Here is a 15123-nt window from a genome sequence, read left to right on the forward strand (position 1 = left end):
GTTGGTTAATGGTCATATACTCATAAAAACCCTGCAGTTCCTTCATAAACCTTGACATAATATAATGTTTATGCACTTTATGTTGTTAATTACAATGATTATTCATTTTGTTCAGTAAAGATGCATTAAATTGAAAAAAGTGACAATTAAGATATTCATAATGTTAAAAATCAGCATTGATTACAATAAGAAATGTTTTGTTGAGCACCAAATTAGCATATTACAATGATTTCTAAAGGGTTACGTGACACTAAAGACTGAAGTAATGACTTCTGAAAATTCTGGAAAAAGGAAAAAATTGTGAATTAAAAAAAAAACAGAATTGTAAAAATATTAATTAGGAAGTGTGCATTATGCAGATCTTTTTGTATGGATAGGATGATTTCAATGTTTATATTTTATTTATTTTATATATGACTCTATATATGACTATATGATGACTATATTGATGTTTTAAGCATCCTTGCAGTTGTGTACATTTTTGTCTTTTTGCCTCCTGCTACTTCTGCCCAATTCACATTTTCAAGCTATCTGTAAGTGTGAGCATTTGAACATAATCGTCAGTATTTATGTGATCTCACATGATATAAGATGCCCACGAATAACCGCAAGTGGCATTTGTTCAATGATGATTCTTATTCAGATCATAATCCTTAATAATCCACTGGATTCATGCTAAAAGCACAATAAATTTGAGTAATGTACACTAGTAGCCTAGTTTTCTAAAACGAAACCGTGACTTTTCAACAGTGTTATGAGATTGATGGCTGTTTGATCGGGGTTTATTGCGCAATATCACTGCTCCTTGGGTAAATCTCACTTGATGTATATATTCACCCTGCTATTGTGCTGTTATCAGTTTATTTACTCGTTCTCTCCATAACCCCGGCACGAACAAACAAGTCAGGCATGGTGTAAGAGCTCTGCGGTTGGGAGGCAGGTTTGAAATTATTGGTTTTTGACTTAGAGGTATGCATTAAAAAAGTGGATCAGTTGGCTAATCCTACCCGTGTTTTGGAAATGTAGGTCATGCTCGAAGCGTAATGCTCGTCTCGCTTTCCCCTCTCTATTGGTGACCTAATCAACTGCTCTTTTTTGATATGCCTCCAAAGGTAGTGAAGGCTTATTACTCGAATGATTGCTGCGGTGCTGAAACCCCTCCAGATGTTTTAGTATAAACGAGCTTTGACTCAACATGTACGTCGTCTCTTGTTATTTTAAAATACAAACCCTCTTGTCAAGAAAGATTAACAAAAAGCCTTTTGGATGAAAAAATAAACACTCTTTAAACACCTCCCTGTTAGGATCTGTTTGTTCATTGTTTCGTTTGGCACCATCTCACAAACACAGCAGCCAGGCATATCAGCACGCATCCAACGGGCATCCGAAATCAGCGTGTTAATAATTGGCTAGTCGACACCTCCTCAAGTGAATTGAGTATTTCTCACCTTGCGAGATACTTGAGCCTTTGTTTCTGTCCTATTCACATTCTTGGTTGTTCAAATCACTGGCCACTCACACCGTGGAAATTATTAAACGGATAAGATCAGACAAGTGAACGCATTGAAGTCAGAGTGGCAGACGTAATGTTTTCGGCCATTTAATTGCATGTTAATTGCAGTTAAATTAAAATGAATTATCATTTAAATCTGTAATACCTCCAATTATCTGAATATAAGAGTGCTTTTTGACCCACTTAAGTTTATCTTTATATTTAATTTGATACTTTATTCGGTCACACTTTATATTAGGTGGCCTTAACTACATGTACTTACATCAAAAATAAAATACAATGTACTCAATGCAGTCATATTGCATTGAAAAACACTTTTGCTTCTATTAAGGTGGGATATGGGTAAGGTTAGGGACAGGTTTGGTGGTATGGGTGGGTTTAAGGGTGGGTTAGGGTGTAAGGGATGAGTCAACAGTGGTAATTACAGAAATTAATTACAAATGTAATTACATATAGGTTTTAAAAAAATATAAGTACAATCTAAATGCATGTATATACAGAATAAGTACACTGTACCAAATGATTAATTTAAATGTAAGTACATAGTAGTTAAGGTCACCTAATGTAAAGTGGGACCCTTTATTCTATTGTCTTTGAAGTATGAATAAAGTGTTCTGCTGAATGTACTAACAAGCATTTATGGTAAACAAAAATATTTTAATGTCATGCCTTTTGAAACCTGTATGTTATAAACATTTGTAATGATGAAGTTGCAATTTAGTACATTTAAAATGTATTAATTTCAGTGTTGAGCATTAGTTACTAGTTACTTCTCACAAATAGTAACTGAGTTAGTAACTGAGTTACAACATTATAAAAGTAACTAATTACCAGGGAAAGTAACTATTGTGGTACTTAAAAAAAGTTTAAAAATGTCAAATAACTTTAATAATATTAAATATGTTAAATGAATGAAACATTGTACACTAATCTACACTATTTTAATGTTGCTGTGGGACATTGTGAGGGACACCTTTCAGGGGCTAAATATCATGTTATTGGGCTTCAACCCACGTATATGAAAAACATCCGGCGGCAACACTCTGGGGTCTTATTTTTTTTCTTGATGACCATGAAAAGATAAATACTCTGTCATTTTTCGAACGCACAGATAAGAATAAGGTATTATTTGAAACCGCAAAGTCTACTTTTATTTGTGTATAGTCATAATAACAACGAAACAATGTGCTTTTGTAAAATAAAGAAACTAAACAGGGTGCGCTGTCTGTCATTTTGGCCTCTGTCACCTCTCTTCTCAGTAGGGCTGCAACGATTCGTCGACGTTGTCGACAAAAATCGATAATAGAAATAGTCGACAATGAATTTCATTGTCGATGTTGTCGCCAGACAACCGAGTGAGGCATCTTTCTGCCGAGAGTCGCACATACGCAGCTTCTATGCTGAGCGATAACATACAGAAATGGCGGCGTCCAACGCAGCAGCTGCGCGTACCAAAACACGCCCGTTTCACACAAACACACGTCTGCAGCGCGTTTTTTTTTCCACACCCATGTTAACGGATTAGAACGTTCACAATGTACGGACTGCAAACGCGTTCTGTGTGAAAGCAAAACGAGTCTGTGCTTCTTCTGCACCGCATACGTAACGCACACGGACTGTAGATGCACTGCAGACTGAGTATGTATGAAACAGGAGTAAAGTTTGGGAGCATTTTAGCCTGCTACGGCGAATTAAAATATTACCTGCATGGTTTGTAAAGCAGTCCTTGCGCATCACGGCAGCACCTCTGTGATGCACGAACATTTAAAGAGAAAGCACGTCGGACAGTTGAATGAAACTGAGTTTGGCTGGCCTCGGTAAGATTTAAATAACATGGAAGCCAATACGTTTTGTTTTGGATATACATTTTTGTTTACTGTTTTATTGCTGCTGATGGTTTACAGGAAGAAAATGTTTACTTGATTTTAATTTATTTTTTCTTATAAAACAAATGTGCCTGTCCATTAAAAAAATTCTTAATTTATGCATTTATGTCTGTACTGACCGAGCACTGTGCCTAATTGGTTTTAGACAGGGCATTTTTATTTACTTTTAGTATGAATTGGCCTATCAGCAGCAAAATATGCATTTTTCATTGAAGTACCCCCTTCTTTCTTGTGTTTACTATAATTTTCCACATAATTAAAGCAATCTCATGCTAAATTTGAGAAAAATTGAATAATTATCCGATTAGTCGACTAATCGTTTCAATAGTCGGTGACTAGTCGACTATTAAAATAGTCGTTAGTTGCAGCCCTACTTCTCAGACACATAAATAAAACAACCTAAATCTCAGGGAATACCTGCCTCACAGACATGAGAATATATTTATAGAAAGCTTGAAATGTCTACTTGTAAATGAAGTAAGTGGCGCTTGAAACAAATATTCTCTGATAAAGTAATCCGTATGATACCAACGCGAGCTCCAGTTTTTCCCGTCTAAACTCATCAGTGAGCTCAGTTATAGTAACACTGCATTTTATTGTCAGTAACGGTAACGGCGTTGTAACAGTAATTCACTTGATTACTCGTTACTAAAAAAAGTAATGCCGTTAGTGACACTGTTTATTTATGACACTGTTATTCCCATCACTGATTACATTTAAATGTAACGTTGAATAACAAACTACAGTTAAAATTCTAATCATACTTGATGTGCTTAAGTATGTTAGTCAACATATCAAAATAAGCGTACTTCGTCAAAGCATGATAAGATTAAAAAAATATACTTTATACATTTAATTTGACATTTAGTACAAATATTTTTTTTTAAAGTAAAACGGTACATTCAAAACCCTTTACTGTATATGATTTTACCCATCACATCTCTAAAAGTTAACTAAAAGTTAGCGTGACAAGTTTAATTACTTTAAATTTGAGCAGCTTAGCTCGACAAGCTGCAGTTTCGACATATCTTCCCCTTTATTCTGGCAGTTTTTATAGTCTTCGGATGTTGTGAGCATTGATTTATACCAGCATTCATCCTTAGGGAACTGTGTGTGCGTGTGTGTGTGACTATACAGTATTACCGCCACACTTCAGGAGATCCAGAGCCATCTGTACAGAGCCACTTTACAATCTTAATGGGCACCTTTAGTGCTGGCCGGTTATTGGGAATTCCCAATTCTCCCCTGTCCTTTTGATATTTAGCTAACTGGCAGCAGATTATGGGTTTAGTTTACTTTGATAAAAGAGCATTTGCTTACCTCATTAACCCTGTTGCCCCTAGACAAACCACTCAATTCATCACGCCCGCACTCAGTAGTGTACGTGCTTGGTTGTCCTTTCTTGAATCAAATTCTAACATGTTTTTATCTCTGTGTTCCTCAGGTTTTAGTCTATGATTGCGTGAGAGCTGCGAGAGCAGAGCGGGGACCGAGGGGGAGCAGTGCCAACCTGGAACATGGTGCCTAATATTTGCACGTCCGTGCCCCTCCTGCCCGTTGGGCTTCCTCTTCTGCTACTGCTGAGCTGCGTGCAATTCTCCTCTCAGGCAGACAGTAAGTACAACACTTCAGCTGACTAGTCATTTTTTCTGTGCCTTTTCCTGTACTTTGTGAAATTGGAAGTGCATTGCATTGTGGAATTGTTTGCAGGCATGAGAGAACTCACTAATGCTTCACTCGTGTGGCACGATATGAACCCGAAATTCAAACAAACCGTCCACCTGAACTTTCCCTGGCTTTTAGATGAGCGATGCGTTTCGATGTAGCCGCTGATCAGAAAGCAGTTCTCGTGGGCCACTTTGCTTTATTGTCCTTGTGAATGAGCGCGTGGATCACTGAGATGCACCGTGAGTGACATGGCAATGTTGTGGGTGCCACGGGTCGAGCGGGGGTCAAGGCTCAGTTCTGGCATGGGTCAGAGAGCCATTTAATTCGCCATGTGACCCGTCTGCACCGCTGTCACAAGGCTGTTGTAATTCCATTAGGCCTCTCTCTCTCGCATGGGCTAGCTCGCTGTCTTTCTTTTTCGCTTGCTTCGTTTAACCTTTAAATCTTTCAGCCGTTCAGGGGTGGCGCTAGCATAAGAGTAACCTTGAAGCTTCTTCTCTTGACTCCTTTTGCCACTTTCAAAGTCGCAAAGCCTTTGTGATTGAAAATCTTGCCTTTGCTTTCACGATGAAGACTTTTCAAAACGATCTCTGATGCAAAGTAACTCTGACTAGATTTCAAAAAATGTAAAGAATCACTTTAGTATTTCAAGTGTTTCCAATCTGAAACATCAAATCAGTCTTTCTTTAACAAATGAAACATTTGATGGAATATTGTCAATTAAATTTACATCACTTAGCAGACACATTTATCCAATGCGACTTTAGAAGCAATTAAACCAACAAATTGACAGCTATGTACAGTAGCTATGTACAGTAAGCTGTGACAAGTAGCAGTTAGTCTAACACCATATATAAGATTTTTTTAAACAAACAAACAAAAAAATAGATCGACATAAATAGAATAGAAATTAAAAACAGTCAGCGCAGATAGCCTCGTGGGCAGTGTGCCAATGTATAGTGCCATTGTGCCTTGGGTGTCCCGAGTTCGAGTCCTGGCTTGCGGCCCTTTCCTAATTCCTGTCACTTTATTTCCTGTCTAATTACTGTCCCTACACTCTTAAAAATAAAGGTGCTTCACAATGCAATAGAAGAACCTTTTTTGTCTAAATGGTTCCATAAAGAACTTTTGACTTTTTTATATTCTAAATACTAGGGCTACCACCTAATAGTCAATTTAGTGTCAGTCAACAAGAAGAGGCTTGGTCGACCAAAATTTTATTAGTCGCAGAAAAAAAAGCTGTGCACTCACAATAACAACGATACGTTGTGCTTTTTTAATAAAATAGTTAAAGGAAACAGGATGCGCTTTCTGCCATCTCAGTCTCTGTGAACTTGAGTGTAAAACTTTGAAACTCTGTGTATACTTGCTTTACAGACATGAAAAAATATATAGAGAGAGTGAAATGTCTACTTTTAAATGAATTCAAATGCAAAGCAAATATTCTCAGATTATGTAATCCATATGAAACATGCATTTTTGCCAACTTCATCTCTTAAGCCGAAAACAAAGAAAGCACTAGTTTATCAATAAATGATTAAAATGTTAATGCAGTCTCCTTGCTGTTTATCTGTCAATGGGAGGCTTTTTTGCTTGCGCTTGAGCGCTTATTAGGCTAAGGCTCATTATTATGATTTATATGGTTTATTAATAAATGTGCAACTAATAGTCGACTATTGCTTAAAAAAGTTTACTACAGATTTAAATATTTAAAGCAAACAATCAAAATGATTTTAGTGTTTGATTTTTAGATTTATTTAGACTAAAATTGTCAAATGTTTATATGGACTGTTTATCGGTTACTGCCAGTAACATGAAAATAATTATCACTTTGAATGTAAATATCAGTGCATCCCAATCTAAAACAGGTTACAAACACTTTCATGGAAAATTCTCGCCTAACCTGAATAAAAACAGTCATTGTCACACTGTTGTCACGCTGCTGTCACAAGCTTTACACCTTTTTTGCTTATTCCTATCATGCTTTTTGTGTCTTTTGTTGAGTGTTTTGCATGTTCATGTCTAGCGCATTAACACAGCACCCCACATTAGTGTCATCACATTCTGCTGTAGACCAGCTGCTGTAGGTGCTGTTGATGGTTTGAGAACGAGTCTCCAGGAGCTTTGCTCTAGATTTGAGTATACTTAAGGTTTCAGACACCTAAATCCTGGTGTGATTCTGCTGGGTGATGTTTCTTTAGTATAAATACTTTGTAAAGATGGTTCAAACAAATAAAACTTTAAAAATAGAGGGGAGGTTAAATATTGACTACCGCGAATGGTCTTTTTTGTGTTGTTGTCTGTAATCAGAGAGGGTTGAGTTGCTAAACATGAAAGAACTGGCTTTGCAACGCTCTGAATTATAGGGCAGTGGAGCCAGAACTACAGGGTGGGGCGTTGCGAACGTTGATCACCATGGTAACAGATCCTACCTAAATCAGACGGATGAAAAATTAAGGCACTTTCTTATTCCGAATGCTCAAAGAAGTCAAGATTACTCAGATTGCACAGGAGCTCCTGCGAGGAGACTGAGGGCTGTTCCTCGAGTCTTGTTTAGGTGGTTACGTCTCATTTGTGTGATTTAAAGCCACCCAGATTGCTTGATTGGGATCTTCTTCATAACTGCCTCCAGACGTGGTGTCTAGGGTTTATATAACAGTCTTTTCACAGTCATTTTGGTCTTTAAGAAGTGGGCTTTCTCTCAGCTGAAAGAAGTAAACTAATTAGTAACTGTCTAAAATGATAAAGTGGAGTTGCTAAGTTTTGTCAAGAAATAAGCTGAAATTCAAAGTATCTCTATCTATCTATCTATCTATCTATCTATCTATCTATCTATCTATCTATCTATCTATCTATCTATCTATCTATCTATCTATCTATCTATCTATCTATCTATCTATCTATCTATCTACCTATCTACCTACCTACCTACCTACCTACCTACCTAGCTAGCTAGCTAGCTAGCTAGCAGCAGACTCTGAAATGGCACAACTACAAAGGAAAATTATTTTATACCAGTACAGAAAGAACACATAAATTGCTACAGAGGGATCAGTGTAGTGACTGAAATGAATTGTGCATCGTTTTGTAAACCGGTTCATTTAAATTAACCACTTGAACAAAACTATACACTAAAATGAATGCTTCTTTTGAGAGAGCGTAGACAAAGTAAGTGCACTGTAAAAAAAAAGCCGTAAAATTTACGGGAAAACCCTGGCAGCTGTGGTTACCAGAGTTTTTCTGTAAAAAATACGGAAGCAATGTTTTACATTTTACGTTTTTCACTTAAATATACAGGTAAATACCGTAATTTCAGATTTTTTTTAACTGATATAATGGTGATTTACCAACCTTTTGAAGTACTGAAATCTGTTTTGTAACTTTGCAATACACTGATAACCACCAAAAGCAGGTGGTGATGACAACATCACATGATCAACCAAACCCCATCACAAGGAGGCTTTAAATAATAATATATATAGAAGGTGCACCGTGTCATTCACACAAACACTAAACACCATCATGGTAACACACATAAAACTGATTTAATGCAAAAAACATTAATTTAACAGCATTATATGTAACATATAACCCTAATGTACAAAACTGCCAAGAAAAATCTAAGAAGAAAAAGTTATTTCCACAGAAAACATCAAATTAAAAAAATGAAACACAGGGAATTCTGGGAATGTCAGTTTACGGTTATTCACTGTAAATTTTACGTTCTTTTTCACTTCAAAAAAACGGTATACTGCCGTAAAATTACATGCAATGTCCAACACAGTTTTTCACCGTATATAGAAGGGGAACTTACCGTTAACCATATCACAGGTTTTTACCGTAGCATTTTTACAGTTTTTTACCGTTAAATTCACAGTCATTTTTTACAGTGTGAGCATGTTTGAGCATTACTGTGAATCTCTCGACTGTAAACTTGTGCATGCAATACAGTGTTACAAAACAAGTTGTGTTTTTTTTGGCGGTGTTTGGAAGCTTGTTGCTTGAAAAGCTATTTTGTTTAAAACAGCCTACGGTCACGCTGTTGAAAAATGTAGTTCTGTTGGCAGTTCATCACAACTTTTAGACTTTTAGTCGCACACACTGAAACTCCAGGCCTACTTTTAATGTTGTTTAATGGCTTACCGGACATACACACCTTCATACAGCGTTTCCAAAGGATGCTGCTGAAAATTTTGCTAGTACAAGGTTTCTTCAAGGTCTTGTTGCATTTATCTGATTTAGCTGAACTTGTCAAACTATCTTTTTTTTTTTCATTTGCAGTGGAATTTTTCTGACGCTATTTGTCTCTATATGTTGCAAGAGGCAGTTTGCAGCCGTCTGTCCATATATCGATCCTCTTTCCGTCCTATCACTCCCTGCTCTCTAATGGCAAGAAGTGTTTGTGATAATTCAGTTCTTTGAGCGAAAACTCAAGGTGCTTTAAAATCCCATCTGAAAGTCAAAGGAAAAGCTTTAAGTTTTCTCCTAGTCAAGCTAATACTTTACATTTGCTACAATCCTGTCTGTGTTTAAATGACAACCCACACATCTGGCCTACTGTTAGAGGAGCACTTAGATATTGTAAAATGCTTGCAAATGAGTACCCTTTACATTTTATCTTGGAGCACAATGTAGAAAACCACCTCTATAAATCAATTAAGCGAGCTATTGTTTTCCCGGCGGGCTGGGCAGGGCCGACTGGGTGGTCGGCGGCAAATTGGATTGTGTTTTCAAGTGTCCATATGGTCACTGAGTGAAATTGACAGGAATAGAAATTGATTCTTTTTAATTAAAAGTAACCGTATCCTCAATCGAGTGGCACTTGCAAGGTAATTTTGTTAGTCCCCAGCTGTGATCCTTCAATGACAGACACCAGAGGAGAGTTGGCGAAATGGAGAAACGGAGAGAGCAGCAGGTTTGCATAAGGCGGAATGGCAATATCACAGCAATGAATTAAAAGACTGGTCAGCGGAGGTTAATGATGTAAGATTAATAGCTTAATTACGCCGGTCAATCGCAGGGCCGGAGGCAGGTCCCCAAACTCTCAGCTGTGGCCAGGATACAGCGCTGTCATCTGATGACAAGATCATCCAGTGTCCTTGACTGAAGGGCAGCCATAAAAGCTATTTGTACCATCATACGTGTGAGGATGTCATCCTCCCAACCCACTTACGACTTATAATATCGCTTCTGTGAGAACGACCTCATCGTCAAGGCAAGATTAAAGCCTGCAGGACCAGCATGCATCACATGATCAACGGTGCATTTCGATGTGATACAATCAAATTTAAACCTCAAAATTAATAAATTGTGAGAAATTTTTATTTAAATCATTTTTTTGAATAAATGAATAAACTTTACAACATTAAGAGATGCACAAAATACCATAACAGTTATTGGCAAAATGTATCTTTTTTTATTTTTTTTTATTTAGGATATGTGACCCTGGACCACAATTTTTTTAAATTGAGATTTTTAAATAAGCTTTTCATTGATTTATGGTTTGTTAGGATAGGATCATATTTGGCTGATATACAAATATTTGAAAATGTAGAATCTGTGGGTGCGAAAAAAATCTAAATATTGAGAAAATTGCTGTTAGTTGTCCAAGTGAAGTTCTGCAATGCATATTACTAATCAAAAATTAAGTTTTCATATATTAATGGTAGGAAATTTAAAAAAATATATATCTTCATGGAACTTCATCTTTATTTAATATCCTAATGATTTTTGCCATAAAAAGAAAATCTATAATTTTGATCCATACAATGTATTTTTGGCTATTGCTACAAATATACCAGTGCTACTTATGACTATCACATATTTTGATAGTTTTTTTATATTTGGATATTTTATTATATATTTATTATTTTACTTGTTTTTACATTTATATGTAAATTTATTAGACATTTTATTTAAGGATTATAGACGAGAATAAAGAAAAAAGATCAGTTTGTTACCTAGCCAAAAAAAAAAAAAAAAGAGAGAGCAAAGGAGAAATGCAGAAAAGAATAGGTTGTTTTGTGTGAGTAAGCAATTTCTTTTTTCAAAACATTTAGACAGCTTAGACTGACTGGAATTTAATATTTACAATTTATTAGTACTTCAACACTAATTTAATAACACTTTTAAGTGTAATGTTTAGCCGATCTCAGCATTATACTATTCATTATGCATTATACTATTATTAATTTTGGTGCCTTAATTCACTTACAGCATTTAAAATGATTGATTTTAGTTTTTAATGTGTCATTTTATTATTTATTTAGACAAAATAGTACAGAATCTAATCTGTAAATGCACATGCACAGTGTAAATTTTCAAGAAGTTGCTGCATTGTAAAGCTACTGCATTGTCAAGAATCTTCTCCAAGAGCCTCTGTACAGCATCTGAGATGAGGGTTGTGGGGGCACTTGGGCTTGTTAATATCCATAAAGCGTTTTTATGTAATCACAGACATGAGCAGCTAATCACATTAGTACAGACTTGCGTCTGAGAGCTTATGACATTTTGTTGTGGGGAATTCACGTCCCCTGCTTCTCATCTGCATTAAAGCTGGCTTCTCCTCATCCTCCACTGACTCCCATCATAACCTTCTTTTTCTGTCCCCTTTGTACTGACCCCATAATTGTCAATGACTAATGTTCTTTGTTCTTGTACAATGTGACCCACACACTTGGCTTGCACAGGCCTCCAGGATTGGGCAGCCTGGCAATATGAACCGCATTTCGTGTTGATCCTCTTCTGCATTTCGTGAGTTGCTCTTCTAAACAGCTCTGTTGGAACATTCTAACAGAAATATGCACCACATGTTCAGTTCATGGTGCCTGGAGTAGAATATTTTGTATCTCCCTTGAGTGACGCAATTTTTTTTTTTCGCATCGTTGTGGGAGGCTGCTTCCCAAAACTTGAAGAGCATTTATATTAGGTTATCTGTTTGGGTAACCTTGGCCAGACTATTTACAGGTTAGATGCTGTTGCTACTTATATTTGGGATTGACTAAGCTATAAGCACGCATTAATATTTTAATAACCCGAAATATTACTTCTTAAATTAAATATTTTTGTATGCGTGTGTTATTCCCATGGAGTGTTTTGTAGTTGTAGGTCTGCTATGGTGAATTCATTTAAATGAACGACCCAGTCAAGTCCAGGCTCATTTGTGTTTAGATTCCAAAGGGACTGTAATTAAATTTTCTCCTGACACATGGTGTGAAAGTTTAAATGCTCCAGACTTGTAGAAAAGGCGTAGGTAAAGATCTGTAAGCAGTGAATGGGTTGGTTTGAAGGGGGCCTTTATCTTGGGAAGCTGCATTAATTTGGTTAGTGTGGGTCGGAGGGGCTTTGACTGTGATGGATGACGTAATCCATAACAGGTCCCCATTGATCAAGCATCTAGCCACTGATCTGCTCTCCAATCCTACATCGCTGTTTCGCGTCCATCCCCCGGGGGGCACTTAAGCTTTTCTCTGCCCACCCGCCAGTCAGTGGCACAGGCTGTGCCAAGGTGACGGCTGCCCTTTAACTAACAGCTTTAACAGCGCACAGCCTCCCTCCTCTGAGCTCTCCCGGAGCTGTTTATGCATGAAGATGAAAAAGACTTTCAAAATCAGTACATGTGCACACTCATTTAATATACAGTGGTAGGACTGTGTTGCTTGAACATGTGGTGCTAAAATATGAAATATTCTTGACTTGGTAAGAACAATGGATGCTTAAAATCTTGGTTATTGGCTAGTATTAGTGGCTTTTTAAAGGGATAGTTTACTCAAAAATGAAAATTCTGTAATTAATTACTTACTCTCATGTTGTTCCAAACCCGTAGGACCTTTGTTCATCTTTGAAACACAAGTTAAAATATTTTTGATGAAATCCGAGAGCTTTCTGACCCTGCATAGACAGCAATGGAAAATGTTTAAAGGGGTCATCGGGTGCAAAACTAACTTTTACATGTTGTTTGCACATTAATGTGTGTTGGTAGTTTGTGTACACAACCACCCTACAATGATAAAAATCCACCCAGTGGTATTTTTTAATCTTTAAAAGTAATGTCCCCTTTTTAAAATCAGATAATTCTCAGCTTCTTGTCGTGACGAAACACAGTTGATTGACATGAGCGTTTTACCTTAGCCCCACCCTCACTGAGCTGAAACAGTCCGAATATGACCGCCATTGTGTCGACTCGGGTGCAGAGGAAGACTCTAATTGAGCAATTGAGGTGTTCTGTTGTTGAATGTAATAATGAACAAAGCATTAGTCATTTAAAGGAACACTCCACTTTTTTTGGAAATAGGCTCATTCTCCAACTCCCCCCGAGTTAGTAAGTTAGGTTTTACCGTTTTGAAATCCATTCAGCCGTTCTCCTGTTCTGGCGATATCATTTTTAGCATAGCTTAGCATAGATCATTGAATCCTATTAGACCAGTAGCATCGCGTTCAAAAATGACCAACGAGTTTCCATATTAGTTGTATTTAAAACTTGACTCTTCTGTAGTTATATCATGTACTAAGACCGGTGGAAATGCAAAGCTGCGAGTTTCTAGGCTGATAAGATTAGGAACTACACTTCCATTCCGGCGTAATAGTCAAGGAAGTTTGCTGCTGTGCAAATGAACACTGCAGGGATCATGTTTGGAACACAGTTGATTCACGGAGCTCACTTCTATCGAGCTGGTTATCTGAATCAGGTGTGTTGACTAAGAGAGACTTGCAAAATATGCAGAGCGGGGGGCGCGATCTACCACATGTCCAGCCAAGCTAAACAAGCGCTCGCGTGTTCCCCCCACGTTGTATTTTGGCCTTATAAATGTTACAAACTGCGATCTTGGTATCATCTTCACTCACAGAAAAGAACTTCCACACCAACGACATGTTTACACGCGACTGTGAGTGTGTGCGTGTGACGTCATTGCATGTGCCGCTGGCAATAAAAGGATCGGCTAGGAATCGGCAAGACAAGAGATTGACCGGCCGGTCACCGATCCTAGCCGATCATGCGAAAAATCGGCCTTTCAGTGAACAGTTCCTAAAAGAACCATTTTGAAGAACATTAAAACATTAGAACATTCAAAGTTCAAGGAATCATTTGATCTAGATCGGGACTTCGGAGGGAGTTTACGAATCATTTGATTTAGATTGGAATTTTGCATATATGTGAATCATTTGATTCAGATTGTAACTTCGGAGCAGGTTCGCAAATCATTTGATTTAGATCGAGACTTCGGTGCACAAATCAAGATTTTGTTTTATTAAATGGTAGAAAACATCAAACCATTAAGGCAGTACAGATATAAAAAGAAAAAAAAAAAGAAAAAAGTATGCACAAATACAAATCTCTTAATAAAATTAACATTAATATTTTAATAACCCGAAATATTACTTCTTAAATTAAATATTTTTGTGTGCGTGTGTTATTCCCATGGAGTGTTTTGTAGTTGTAGGTCTGGTGAATTCATTTAAATGAACAACCCAGTCAAGTCCAGGCTCATTTGTGTTTAGATTCCAAAGGGACTGTAATTAAATTTTCTCCTGACACATGGTGTGAAAGTTTAAATGCTCCAGACTTGTAGAAATCTCTTAATAAAATTAACTGTGGTTTTAATTTGAAAGAGAAGACATTGTTTGATAGGTAAGATCTCTGATTGAAGTCTTTGAAAATCAAAAAAGTAGTGCTTGAGAAGTCCTATAATTTCATTTTACAGTATCTGTACGAACCCTGTTAAATAAAGTCGTAATTTTTGTTTTCTTTGCTTAGTAAAATTAAAGTTGATGTCACATGGACTATGTAAAATAAATATTTTAGTAAGATAAAATAGACTTTCAGTCATGGCCCACTTTTTTTGGTAAATAAAAAAAAAGGCGTGAGTTTTAAAGCTTGTTAGAAAAATCAAAGTAAACTTCAGGCAGAATTCCAATTACTCACTTCCACTGTAGCTGAAGCTAAAATATTTCTCCAACAACTCGTTATCCACTAGATGAGTCCTCTGAGGAAAACGCTGGGTTAACATGGATTACGTGCAGGTCATGGCAAATAAAGCAGCCAGATTTACGGCGGTT

At 36.9% G+C, this 15123-nt stretch overlaps 1 protein-coding gene across 9 annotated transcripts in view; it reads left to right on the forward strand.

Moving 5' to 3' along the window:
* Nucleotides 1–15123, forward strand: part of ptprfb (protein tyrosine phosphatase receptor type Fb) — a 224462-nt gene that overhangs the window by 87720 nt on the left and 121619 nt on the right. For all 9 annotated transcript variants that reach the window (XM_073848873.1, XM_073848876.1, XM_073848878.1 and 6 more), the window contains exon 2: nt 4844–5013. In XM_073848873.1, coding sequence (XP_073704974.1) covers nt 4917–5013 — 97 coding nt within the window. In that variant the 5' untranslated portion in view covers nt 4844–4916. The remainder of the gene's footprint in view (nt 1–4843; nt 5014–15123) is intronic.

The sequence above is a fragment of the Garra rufa genome, chromosome 10 (genome assembly GCF_049309525.1).
Source record: "Garra rufa chromosome 10, GarRuf1.0, whole genome shotgun sequence".
NCBI classification, from domain to species: domain Eukaryota; kingdom Metazoa; phylum Chordata; class Actinopteri; order Cypriniformes; family Cyprinidae; genus Garra; species Garra rufa.